The sequence below is a fragment of the Pseudophryne corroboree genome, chromosome 1 (genome assembly GCF_028390025.1).
Source record: "Pseudophryne corroboree isolate aPseCor3 chromosome 1, aPseCor3.hap2, whole genome shotgun sequence".
Classification (NCBI taxonomy): domain Eukaryota; kingdom Metazoa; phylum Chordata; class Amphibia; order Anura; family Myobatrachidae; genus Pseudophryne; species Pseudophryne corroboree.
In genome coordinates, this window is record NC_086444.1 from 1151494076 (window position 1) to 1151506678 (window position 12603).

The following is a 12603-nucleotide window of genomic DNA, read 5'->3' on the forward strand; positions in this document are numbered from 1 at the left end:
ATTTATGACTTTTCTGATTGCACATGTGAATAATTGACTGTTCATGTATGTGAATTGTTGATGACAATAAAGTTGTATTGATTGAATTATCCCTTCTTGGCATGTCAGGTCCCATGTGACCCAGCTTTTTTGCCTGAATGTGCATCTTAGTCACAATTTGTGACAAAACTGCTTCATGAGACTGCACTGATTAATTTGATATACAACACTTGCACTGTATATCTGTGTGCAACTGAATCTGAATCTGTATGCAGCGGCTGTGGCTTGTTTTCACGCCAAGTTCCATTGTGCTTCGTATACAGGTTCAGACCCAATCGCACAAAGATATACAAGTGTCACTTACAAAATCAATCAGTACACTCGAGTTGGTGAAGCCAACTAAGATGCACATTTGGGCAAAAAGATGCTACAATGCTCAGCGCAGCTCACTTGCGCCAGTTGTCTCTTGTTGAATGGAGTATTAAGGTGTATGAGGATACATCTGTATGCTGTGTCATTTTCTTAATGCACCCTCCTCTATAAGAGCAGAAATACTCATACCAGGGCCAATGTAGTCATAAACCGTGTCTGTATGTCCTTGGATTATATGGGCAATCTTTTTAGTTGCTCTCACTTTCTAGAATTTCCTTTACATGTCCATGGGTCTAGCAACTGGATGAGATTTCTAAATTCTCCTGCCTTGGTAAGTTACCATGGAAATAATATCCATAGAATGGCAAGCAGTCAGGGACCCCAGGATTTATCCCTGATGTTTGCATTCTTACTATGGCCAGAAGCAATGATTTGAATCATCTAGAATAGTGATGTGGAACCTTGGCACTCCAGCTGTTGTTGAACTACACATCCCAGCATGCCCTGCTACAGTTTTGCTATTTGGCCGTGCTAAAACTGTAGCAGGGCATACTGGGATGTGTAGTTCAACAACAGCTAGAGTGCCAAGGTTCCCCATCACTGATCTAGACTGTATCACACTAGTATTAGGACTGCAATTGCAGAGATCAGCAAGTCCTGATTCAGTGAGGGATGAGCTAATACTCACAATGAATATTCTATCTCTCTGCCTGTTATACTATACACCTCTCTTCTGCCACCACATATGGTAATTAAAATTGTCTACAGGTCCAAAACACTACATCACAATTACACAGGCTTGGCGACACAGATAACCATGTAGTTAGCTGGTCTTCCCCTTCTTCTAGTAATCGATGACAGTTATAGGCCCTCATTCCGAGTTGATCGCTCGCTAGCTATTTTGGATTCGTCGCTAGAAGCCTTGCACAGCAACGATGCTGTTTGTATCCGTACGACGTGCGTGCGCATTGCGGTGCATCCGCATGCGCAGTAGTAACCTGATCACTGCGCTGCGAAAATCTGCAGTGTGCGATCAACTCGGAATGACTCCCATAGTGTACACTCTACCTCAGTTATGCAGGCTAGGCGACACACAGTTAGCTGGTCTTCACATGTTTCTAACAACAAATAATAGATATAGAATAAGCTTAGTGATCTAATAGCTATCTCAAAGGCAGGGCTCTGGAGCATATATAGAATAGACTAATAAAGAACGCTAAATTACAGGTTACATTAAGAAACAGGCTTTGCAATATCAAATAAAAAGAAGGACTTTACAGAATAACATGGAGCCTACTCTTTCTGGAAATCCAGGTACAGGCTTCAACTTAGAAATTGATCCCCCAGTCTGACCCAGAACAAAAAACTCTCATACCTTTTATCCCCTGTGTCCCCTCTCTAGTGAGTTCCTAATCAAGTCTCTGCATACTTGTTAACCATTTAATTGAATTAGGAAACATACTATGACTGCCTACTTAATTTTAACTTAAGTATATGTAACTGCACATACAGTAACTTCCCCCGGTGTGATAGCCGGTATGTACACATCAATCTCCATTCTTTAAGCTACAGTGTAATATTCAAAGATGACTGTAGTGTGATATGGAATTGATTAGATACCTAATTTCTCCAAAACCATAAGTCCTAGTTATTTCTGAATCACACCTAACCTGCGTATAGACTTCTTATATTTGTATATGATTTTGGAATCTGCAAGCTGTTATAGGAATATTAATTTTACACCCAAAATAGCTACTGTGTAACATATGGTTTTGTCTTTGTTCTGTCTGCTTGTCTGAGGACACCTTTTTGGTAGACTGCTGTCTGTTTATTCCAGCATAATCGTGACAGTTTTAGTGCCAGCTTCACAGCAGACATTGGGAGTCATTCTGAGTTGATCGCTCGCTAGCAGTTTTTAGCAACCGTGCAAACGCTATGCCGCCGCCCACTGGGGAGTGTATTTTTACTTTGCAGAAGTGCGAACGCTTGTGCAGCAGAGCGCCTGCAAAATCTTTTTGTGCAAAACAAGACCAGCCCTGTAGTTACTCTTCGTGTGCGTTGATTCTAACGACGGAGGGCGGCTTTTGACGTCACACACCCGCTCAGCGAATGCCCAGCCGCGCCTGCGTTTTTACTGCCACGCCTGCGTTTTTCCAAGCACTCCCTGAAAGCGGTCAGTTTCCACCCAGAAACGGCCACTTCATGTCAATCTTCCTGCGTTCGTTAGACTCTGTGCAAATCCACGATGCTCATTGCACCTGTATGACGCGCCTGCGCATTGCGGTGCAGCCTGATCGCTGCGCTGCGAACAACGGCAGCTAGTGATCAACTCGGAATGACCCCCCAATAGGCCTTGTTTATGAATACCAGTTCGGTTCATTGGATTTCCTGGTCAGAGGATGTCCTCAGAGATATATATTCTAATGAATTACAACAAACCTCCTCTCCTGAGTGGCATTAGCATCCTATTGATCTGTGTGGGGCAGACTTATAACTTCACGCCAAAACAAAAACATAGCTGAAATATCTCCTACTATACCTATAATCTCTACTTCAAGAAGAAGTGGATTGGGAACTTATATATATTCAAAATGATCTCATGTTGTAGGTGGGACCACATGGTTAAAATTGCTATATGGCAGTACCATGCATATGTGATAACTATGCAGAAGTGCCCTGATTGTGTTAATGCAGCTAGTGTTTGTGTGGTTACCATATAAGGTGTATGACTATCTCTTTAATCTTACTAGACCTCTGTGCAACTGCTTCCATTCTCTTTCAGTCATGCCAGCAATGCTGCATGCACTACTGTTAGATGCACGAAGCCCACCCTTCACAAGCAGAGTATCATTATCAGGCCTGGACTAGTTTGCGTTCCTGGACTGGTGTCTACAGTTGGAGTAGGAGGAGAGGCTGTGTTCAAGAAGCTTGGTGGTTTAATGACATTTATGTACATGGACTGGATCTCACGAGATGTTGTGGGATATTCTAGGAGGAACTGGAAGTATAGGTGTCTATGAATACTGGTGGACTGCGGAGCTTTTAACGGCTGATCTGGCCAATGCTAGTGAGGCTCAAGGTAGGAACTGGTTAGGACTGGGGAGACTTGACTACAAGACTTGGATATATGTGAGACTTGGTATTAACAGAGTCTACGGTACTAAGTATTGGACTGTAAACAGCACAATTGGGTTCTGTGCAAGGACCAAAAGTACTGGACACCAGATTCAAACTGGTGGCTTTGAAATCTGGAATGTTGAACAGCGGGCAGACTGCTACCGACGGGGACCGGTGGTACTAGGCCTGCACACTGGACTGGAACATGTGGGACTGGACACTGGGCAGGGAGCAGAGGTACAAGGACTGAACACCAGGCTGGAACCAGAGGGAATGGACACTGGGCTGTGACCAGTGCTATTAGGGCTGAATACTGAGCTGGAACTGGTGGAACTAGAACTGGACACCGGACTGGAATCGGTGGTGCTGGACACTGGACTGGAACTGGTAGTGCTGGACCGGATGGATTCGGTAGTGCTGGACACTGGGTCAGAACCATTGGTACTGAAAACCTGGTTGGTACTGGTTATGTTGGACACGACTGGGACCATTGATACTGGAACTGGTCTCCGGGCTAGTACCAGTGGTGCAATTCACTGGACTGGTACCAGTGGTACTTGAAATTAAGCTGTAATGAGGTACCTGGGGTCTCGAGTGCTCAATGTGATAATCATGAAGTTGGACATAAATCTCAACTTTTCCTGCTGTCAGAACAAATTCCTAACATTCCCCAAAATCAGATGTAAAGACATTTTTGGCTCTAGAGCTATTTTAAATGGCATCTCCACAGAAGACTTTGTTTAGCTGTTTGCTCAACCATACATAATAGCAGATGACGTTTATTATTATTATTATTATTATTACTACCAGTTATTTATATAGCGCACACATATTCCGCAGCGCTTTACAGAGAATATTTGGCCATTCACATCAGTCCCTGCCCCAGTGGAGCTTACACTCTATATTCCCTACCACATGTACACACACACACACAGGTTAGGGTTAATTTTGTTGGGTTCCAATTAACCTACCTGTATATTTTTGGATTGTGGGAGGAAACCGGAGTACCCGGAGGAAACCCACGCAAGTACGGGGAGAATATACAAACTCCACACAGTTAGGGCCATGGTGGGAATTGAACCCATGACCTCAGTGCTGTGAGGCAGTAATGCTAACCATTACACCATCCGTACTGTTTATTTATATATCTGCTCCTCAAGCTGTCACCAGCAGTTACTAATTCAGCATCTTTTCACATTTTGGGGGACATGTACTAAGCAGTGATAATAGTGGAGAAGTGAGCCAGTGGAGAAGTTGCCCATGGCAACCAATCAGCACTGACATAACATTTATAATTTGCATACTATAAAAGTATACAGAGCAGCTGATTGGCTGCCATAGGCAGCTTCTCCACTGGCTCACTTCTCCACTTTTATCACTGCTTAGCACATGTCCCCCTTTATTTGATATCTAGCTGTACTTCTGGAAGATCAGCAACTTCATGGTCATTGTACTGGTAGAACACATTCTAGCTGAGGGTGGTAGAACGGTAATGACGATCTGTGTGTATCATAGCAAAAGGTGCCAAAAGAGAAACAATTTTTAATATGAACATGATGAATAGACATGACTATGGATAAACTAGCCTGATGAATTACAGATATTACTGGAGTGTTATTCTCATATAGGCAGTGCCACAGTATTTTGCATTTACTATACATGGACTTGATATATGGCCATTTTTCTGTCCACCATTTTTATAGCACATTATCTTCCATTTCCACAAATTTTAAGTAAATGTGTCCATGTATTTTTTTAGTTGCATCAACTTGAAGATCTGCATCCACTGCCCAGAATTATTTTACAGTTCAGACAAGTAAGTTTGAAATGGCCTTTTGGAATAGAATTATTCTTCGTTTAGTATGGGTACGGTGCATGCACAAAGGGGGTAATTCAGACCTGATCGCTAGAAAGCGATTTTTGCACTGCTGCGAATATTTCCAGGATCAGATCCTTTCTCACCCAGGACACTCACTGGTCATCTCCAGACTGGACTACGGTAATCTCCTCCTGACTAGGCTCCCTGATAATTACCTCTCTCCACTCCAATCTATCCTCAATGCTGCTGCCCGGCTCATTTTCCTCACCAAACGCACTACGTCCACCTCACCTCCCTTACAAGACCTTCACTGGCTTCCCTTCCCTTTCAGAATCCATTTCAAGCTTCTCACACTCACTTACAAAGCCCTCACCCACTCCTCTCCCATCTACATCTCTGACCTTATCTCCCTTTACACTCCCGCCCGTCCTCTTCGCTCTACTAATGCACGCCGACTCTCCTGCCTTCTGATTACTTCCTCCCACTCCTACCTCCAAGATTTTTCACGTGCTGCTCCATTTCTCTGGAATTCCCTACCTCTCTCCCTCAGACTCTCCACCTCTCTACAAAACTTCAAACGGGCTCTCAAGACCCACTTCTTCACCAAACCCAGCCAAATCTCATCCTAACCCTCCGTTCCACGCTCTCTATGTACCCCATCTGTGTCACCCCCATCTGTCTACCCCTCCCCTTTAGAATGTAAGCTCTCACGAGCAGGGCCCTCTTCCCTCATGTACTTATCCTTTTTCTTACTTTAATAATCTTCAACTGCACCAAATCCAGCAGTCTTCTGCCACCTGTTACTTATCTCAGTGTCGTCTACTGATAAACCTATGTTTATTTACCCTGTACTTGTCCTATATTGTCTTCAACTGTAAGTTGCTGTTTTCCTGTTTTGATTATTTGTTAATGTACTCTGTAATTGGGCGCTGCGGAACCCTTGAGGTGCCATATAAATAAAGGATGATGATGATAATAATAATAATAATAATAATAATGGCATTAGTTGTGTATGTTTATGCTTTTATTTGTACTGATTGAAATATTTTGTCTTCAGTGCTGTTTTTCACATTAATATTAAAGTATTAATGATTTCTACCTTAGGTACAAAAAATAAAATCAACATTTGTCGATGGACTTTCATCATATATCTCCAAGGTAGACGAGGATAATTGAATGCATTACTGTGAATTATTGTGGATTTCATGGATTCAGTAAATCTAAAGGTGCATACACACTGGGTGTTTTTGCCCAGTATGTACGCACGGCGATGATCGTGAACATCGCTGGCAGGAAAATAGCTCAGTGCTTACACACTGAGCTATTTTCCCCCCTGCCCAGCTATGTTGACGGAGAAGGGGGGGGGGTTAAGCACTTACCACAGTAGGAGACTGTGGAAAGTGCTTCACTCGGCTGTTCAGACAGCCCGACGGATGGCGGCGGCGGCCAGCGATGATGCGGAGGTGCGCATCACCGCTCATCGTCTGGCCATACACACTGGCCGAGTTTGAGCTCAAAGTAGCTCAAAACGCCAAATGTGACCTACTTTGAGCTCAAAATCCGCTAGTGCGTATGGTCCTTAAGAGTGGCCTTTTGCCCGCTTTTATACACTAAAAAGAAATATAGCACTTTTTATATATATACTATTTATTTATGTAACTAAATAGTTAACAGTTTAGAAAACAGTATTTAATACTTACAAACACGGGGATAGGGTGTTTTCTCTAACGTCCTAAGTGGATGCTGGGGACTCCGTAAGGACCATGGGGAATAGCGGCTCCGCAGGAGACTGGGAATAGCGGCTCCGCAGGAGACTGGGCACAAAAGTAAAGCTTTAGAACTACCTGGTGTGCACTGGCTCCTCCCCCTATGACCCTCCTCCAAGCCTCAGTTAGATTTTTGTGCCCGAACGAGAAGGGTGCACACTAGGTGGCTCTCCTGAGCTGCTTAGTGAAAAGTTTAGTTTTAGGTTTTTTATTTTCAGTGAGACCTGCTGGCAACAGGCTCACTGCATCGAGGGACTAAGGGGAGAAGAAGCGAACTCACCTGCGTGCAGAGTGGATTGGGCTTCTTAGGCTACTGGACATTAGCTCCAGAGGGACGATTACAGGCCCAGCCATGGATGGGTCCCAGAGCCGCGCCGCCGGCCCCCTTACAGAGCCAGAAGACAGAAGAGGTCCGGAAAATCGGCGGCAGAAGACGTCCTGTCTTCAACAAGGTAGCGCACAGCACTGCAGCTGTGCGCCATTGCTCTCAGCACACTTCACACTCCGGTCACTGAGGGTGCAGGGCGCTGGGGGGGGGGCGCCCTGAGACGCAATAAAAACACCTTGGATGGCAAAAAAATGCATCACATATAGCTCCTGGGCTATATGGATGCATTTAACCCCTGCCAGAATACATAGAAAAACGGGAGATAAGGCCGCCGATAAGGGGGCGGAGCCTATCTCCTCAGCACACTGGCGCCATTTTCCCTCACAGCTCCGTTGGAGGGAAGCTCCCTGGCTCTCCCCTGCAGTCACTACACTACAGAAAGGGTTAAAAAAGAGAGGGGGGGCACTAATTACGCGCAGTATTAAAGATACAGCAGCTATAAGGGGAAAAACACTTATATAAGGTTATCCCTGTATATATATAGCGCTCTGGTGTGTGCTGGCAAACTCTCCCTCTGTCTCCCCAAAGGGCTAGTGGGGTCATGTCCTCTATCAGAGCATTCCCTGTGTGTGTGCTGTATGTCGGTACGTTTGTGTCGACATGTATGAGGAGAAAAATGATGTGGAGACGGAGCAGATTGCCTGTAATAGTGATGTCACCCCCTAGGGGGTCGACACCTGAGTGGATGAACTGTTGGAAGGAATTACGTGACAGTGTCAGCTCTGTATAAAAGACAGTGGTTGACATGAGACAGCCGGCTACTCAGCTTGTGCCTGTCCAGACGTCTCATAGGCCGTCAGGGGCTCTAAAGCGCCCGTTACCTCAGATGGCAGATATAGACGCCGACACGGATACTGACTCCAGTGTCGACGGTGAAGAGACAAATGTGACTTCCAGTAGGGCCACACGTTACATGATGGAGGCAATGAAAAATGTTTTACACATTTCTGATAATACGAGTACCACCAAAAAGGGGTATTATGTTCGGTGAGGAAAAACTACCTGTAGTTTTCTCTAACGTCCTAAGTGGATGCTGGGGACTCCGTCAGGACCATGGGGAATAGCGGCTCCGCAGGAGACAGGGCACAAAAATAAAGCTTTAGGATTAGGTGGTGTGTACTGGCTCCTCCCCCTATGACCCTCCTCCAAGCCTCAGTTAGGTTTTTGTGCCCGTCCGAGCAGGGTGCAATCTAGGTGGCTCTCTTAAAGAGCTGCTTAGAAAAAGTTTTTTAGGTTTTTTATTTTCAGTGAGTCCAGCTGGCAACAGGCTCACTGCATCGAGGGACTTAGGGGAGAGAATTTCAACTCACCTGCGTGCAGGATGGATTGGATTCTTAGGCTACTGGACACCATTAGCTCCAGAGGGAGTCGGAACACAGGTCTCACCCTGGGGTTCGTCCCGGAGCCGCGCCGCCGACCCCCCTTACAGATGCTGAAGATTGAAGGTCCGGAAACAGGCGGCAGAAGGCTCTTCAGTCTTCATGAAGGTAGCGCACAGCACTGCAGCTGTGCGCCATTGTTGTCACACACTTCACACCAAGCGGTCACGGAGGGTGCAGGGCGCTGCTGGGGGCGCCCTGGGCAGCAATATTTTAATACCTTAAGGCAAAAGAATACATCACATATAGCCATTAAGGCTATATGTATGTATTTAACCCATGCCAGTTATCTAAATCTACGGGAGGAAAGCCCGCCGAAATAGGGGGCGGGGCTTATTCTCCTCAGCACACAGCGCCATTTTCCTGCTCAGCTCCGCTGTGAGGAAGGCTCCCAGGACTCTCCCCTGCACTGCACTACAGAAACAGGGTAAAACAGAGAGGGGGGGCATTTTTTGGCGATATATTGGATATATTTAAGCTGCTATAAGGAACAACGCTTATATAAGGTTGTTCCCATATATATTATAGCGCTTGGGTGTGTGCTGGCAAACTCTCCCTCTGTCTCCCCAAAGGGCTAGTGGGGTCCTGTCTTCGATAAGAGCATTCCCTGTGTGTCTGCTGTGTGTCGGTACGTGTGTGTCGACATGTATGAGGACGATGTTGGCGTGGAGGCAGAGCAATTGCCGATAATGGTGATGTCACCCCCCAGGGAGTCGACACCGGAATGGATGGCTTTGTTTATGGAATTACGTGATAATGTCAGCACATTACAAAAATCAGTTGACGACATGAGACGGCCGGCAAACCAGTTAGTACCTGCCCAGGCGTCTCAGACACCGTCAGGGGCTGTAAAGCGCCCTTTACCTCAGTCGGTCGACACAGACCCAGACACAGACACTGAATCTAGTGTCGACGGTGATGAAACAAACGTATTTTCAAGTAGGGCCACACGTTATATGATCACGGCAATGAAGGAGGCTTTGCATATCTCTGATACTGCAAGTACCACAAAAAGGGGTATTATGTGGGGGGTGAAAAAACTACCTGTAGTTTTTCCTGAATCAGAGGAATTAAATGATGTATGTGATGAAGCGTGGGTTAACCCAGATAGAAAAATGCTAATTTCAAAAAAGTTATTAGCATTATACCCTTTCCCGCCAGAGGTTAGGGCGCGCTGGGAAACACCCCCTAGGGTGGATAAGGCGCTCACACGCTTATCAAAACAAGTGGCGTTACCGTCTCCTGATACGGCCGCCCTCAAGGATCCAGCGGATAGGAGACTGGAAACTACCCTAAAAAGTATATACACACATACTGGTGTTATACTGCGACCGGCCATCGCCTCAGCCTGGATGTGCAGTGCTGGGGTCGTCTGGTTGGATTCCCTGACTGAAAATATTGATACCCTGGATAGGGACAGTATTTTATTGACTATAGAGCAATTAAAGGATGCTTTCCTTTATATGCGAGATGCGCAGAGAGATATTTGCACTCTGGCATCGAGAGTAAATGCGATGTCCATATCTGCCAGAAGGAGTTTATGGACGCGACAGTGGTCAGGTGATGCGGATTCCAAACGACATATGGAAGTATTGCCGTATAAAGGGGAGGAATTATTTGGCGTCGGTCTATCGGATCTGGTGGCCACGGCAACTGCCGGAAAATCCACTTTTTTACCTCAGACCCCCTCCCAACAGAAAAAGACACCGTCTTTTCAGCCGCAGTCCTTTCGTTCCTATAAGAACAAGCGGACAAAAGGACAGTCATATCTGCCTCGGGGCAGAGGAAGGGGTAAGAGAGGGCAGCAAGCAGCCCCTGCCCAGGAACAGAAGCCCTCCCAGGGTTCTGCAAAGCCCTCAGCATGACGCTGGGGCCTTACAAGCGGACTCAGGAACGGTGGGGGGTCGACTCAAGAATTTCAGCGCACAGTGGGCTTGCTCACAGGTGGACCCCTGGATTCTGCAGGTAGTATCTCAGGGTTACAGGTTGGAATTCGAGAAGTCTCCCCCTCGCCGGTTCCTAAAGTCTGCTTTGCCAACGTCTCCCTCAGACAGGGCGACGGTATTGGAAGCCATTCACAAGCTGTTTTCTCAGCAGGTGATAGTCAAGGTACCCCTCCTACAACAGGGAAAGGGGTATTACTCCACGCTATTTGTGGTACCGAAGCCGGACGGCTCGGTAAGACCTATTCTAAATCTGAAATCTTTGAACCTGTACATACAAAAATTCAAGTTCAAGATGGAGTCACTCAGAGCAGTGATAGCGAATCTGGAAGAAGGGGACTTTATGGTGTCCCTGGACATAAAGGATGCTTACCTGCATGTCCCAATTTGCCCTTCACATCAAGGGTACCTCAGGTTCGTGGTGCAAAACTGTCATTATCAGTTTCAGACGCTGCCGTTTGGATTGTCCACGGCACCTCGGGTCTTTACCAAGGTAATGGCCGAAATGATGATTCTTCTGCGAAGAAGAGGCGTATTAATTATCCCTTACTTGGACGATCTCCTGATAAGGGCAAGGTCCAGAGAACAGCTGGAGGACGGAGTAGCACTAACCCAAGTAGTGCTGCAACAACACGGGTGGATTCTGAATTTTCCAAAATCTCAGTTGACCCCGACAACACGTCTGCTGTTCCTGGGAATGATTCTGGACACGGTTCAGAAAAAGGTGTTTCTTCCGGAGGAGAAAGCCAGGGAGTTATCCGAACTTGTCAGGAACCTCCTAAAACCAGGGACAGTGTCTGTGCATCAATGCACAAGAGTCCTGGGAAAGATGGTGGCTTCTTACGAAGCGATTCCATTCGGCAGATTCCACGCACGAACTTTTCAGTGGGATCTGCTGGACAAATGGTCCGGATCGCATCTGCAGATGCATCAGCGGATAACCTTATCGCCACGGACAAGGGTGTCTCTTCTGTGGTGGTTGCAGAGTGCTCATCTGTTAGAGGGCCGCAGATTCGGCATACAGGACTGGGTCCTGGTGACCACGGATGCCAGTCTGAGAGGCTGGGGAGCGGTCACACAAGGAAGAAACTTCCAGGGAGTATGGTCAAGCCTGGAGATGTCTCTTCACATAAATATACTGGAGCTAAGAGCGATTTACAATGCTCTAAGTCTGGCAAAACCCCTGCTTCAGGGTCAGCCGGTGTTGATCCAGTCGGACAACATCACGGCAGTCGCCCACGTAAACAGACAGGGCGGCACAAGAAGCAGGACAGCAATGGCAGAAGCTGCAAGGATTCTTCGCTGGGCGGAAGATCATGTGATAGCACTGTCAGCAGTATTCATTCCGGGAGTGGCCAACTGGGAAGCAGACTTCCTCAGCAGACACGATCTACACCCAGGAGAGTGGGGACTTCATCCAGAAGTCTTCCACATGATTGTGAACCGTTGGGAAAAACCAATGGTGGATATGATGGCGTCCCGCCTCAACAAAAAACTGGACAGGTATTGCGCCAGGTCAAGAGATCCTCAGGCAATAGCTGTGGACGCTCTGGTAACACCGTGGGTGTTCCAGTCAGTGTATGTGTTCCCTCCTCTGCCTCTCATACCAAAAGTACTGAGAATTATACGGCAAAAGGGAGTAAGAACGATACTAGTGGCTCCGGATTGGCCAAGAAGAACTTGGTACCCGGAACTTCAAGAGATGCTCACGGAGGATCCGTGGCCTCTACCTCTAAGACGGGACCTGCTTCAGCAGGGACCGTGTCTATTCCAAGACTTACCGCGGCTGCGTTTGACGGCATGGCGGTTGAACGCCGAATTCTAAAGGAAAAAGGCATTC

At 46.6% G+C, this 12603-nt stretch overlaps 1 protein-coding gene across 6 annotated transcripts in view; it reads left to right on the forward strand.

Moving 5' to 3' along the window:
- Positions 1-12603, forward strand: part of POLN (DNA polymerase nu) — a 617268-nt gene that overhangs the window by 252550 nt on the left and 352115 nt on the right. For all 6 annotated transcript variants that reach the window (XM_063924721.1, XM_063924733.1, XM_063924728.1 and 3 more), the window contains 2 exons: positions 5228-5284; positions 6392-6445. In XM_063924721.1, coding sequence (XP_063780791.1) covers positions 5228-5284; positions 6392-6445 — 111 coding nt within the window. The remainder of the gene's footprint in view (positions 1-5227; positions 5285-6391; positions 6446-12603) is intronic.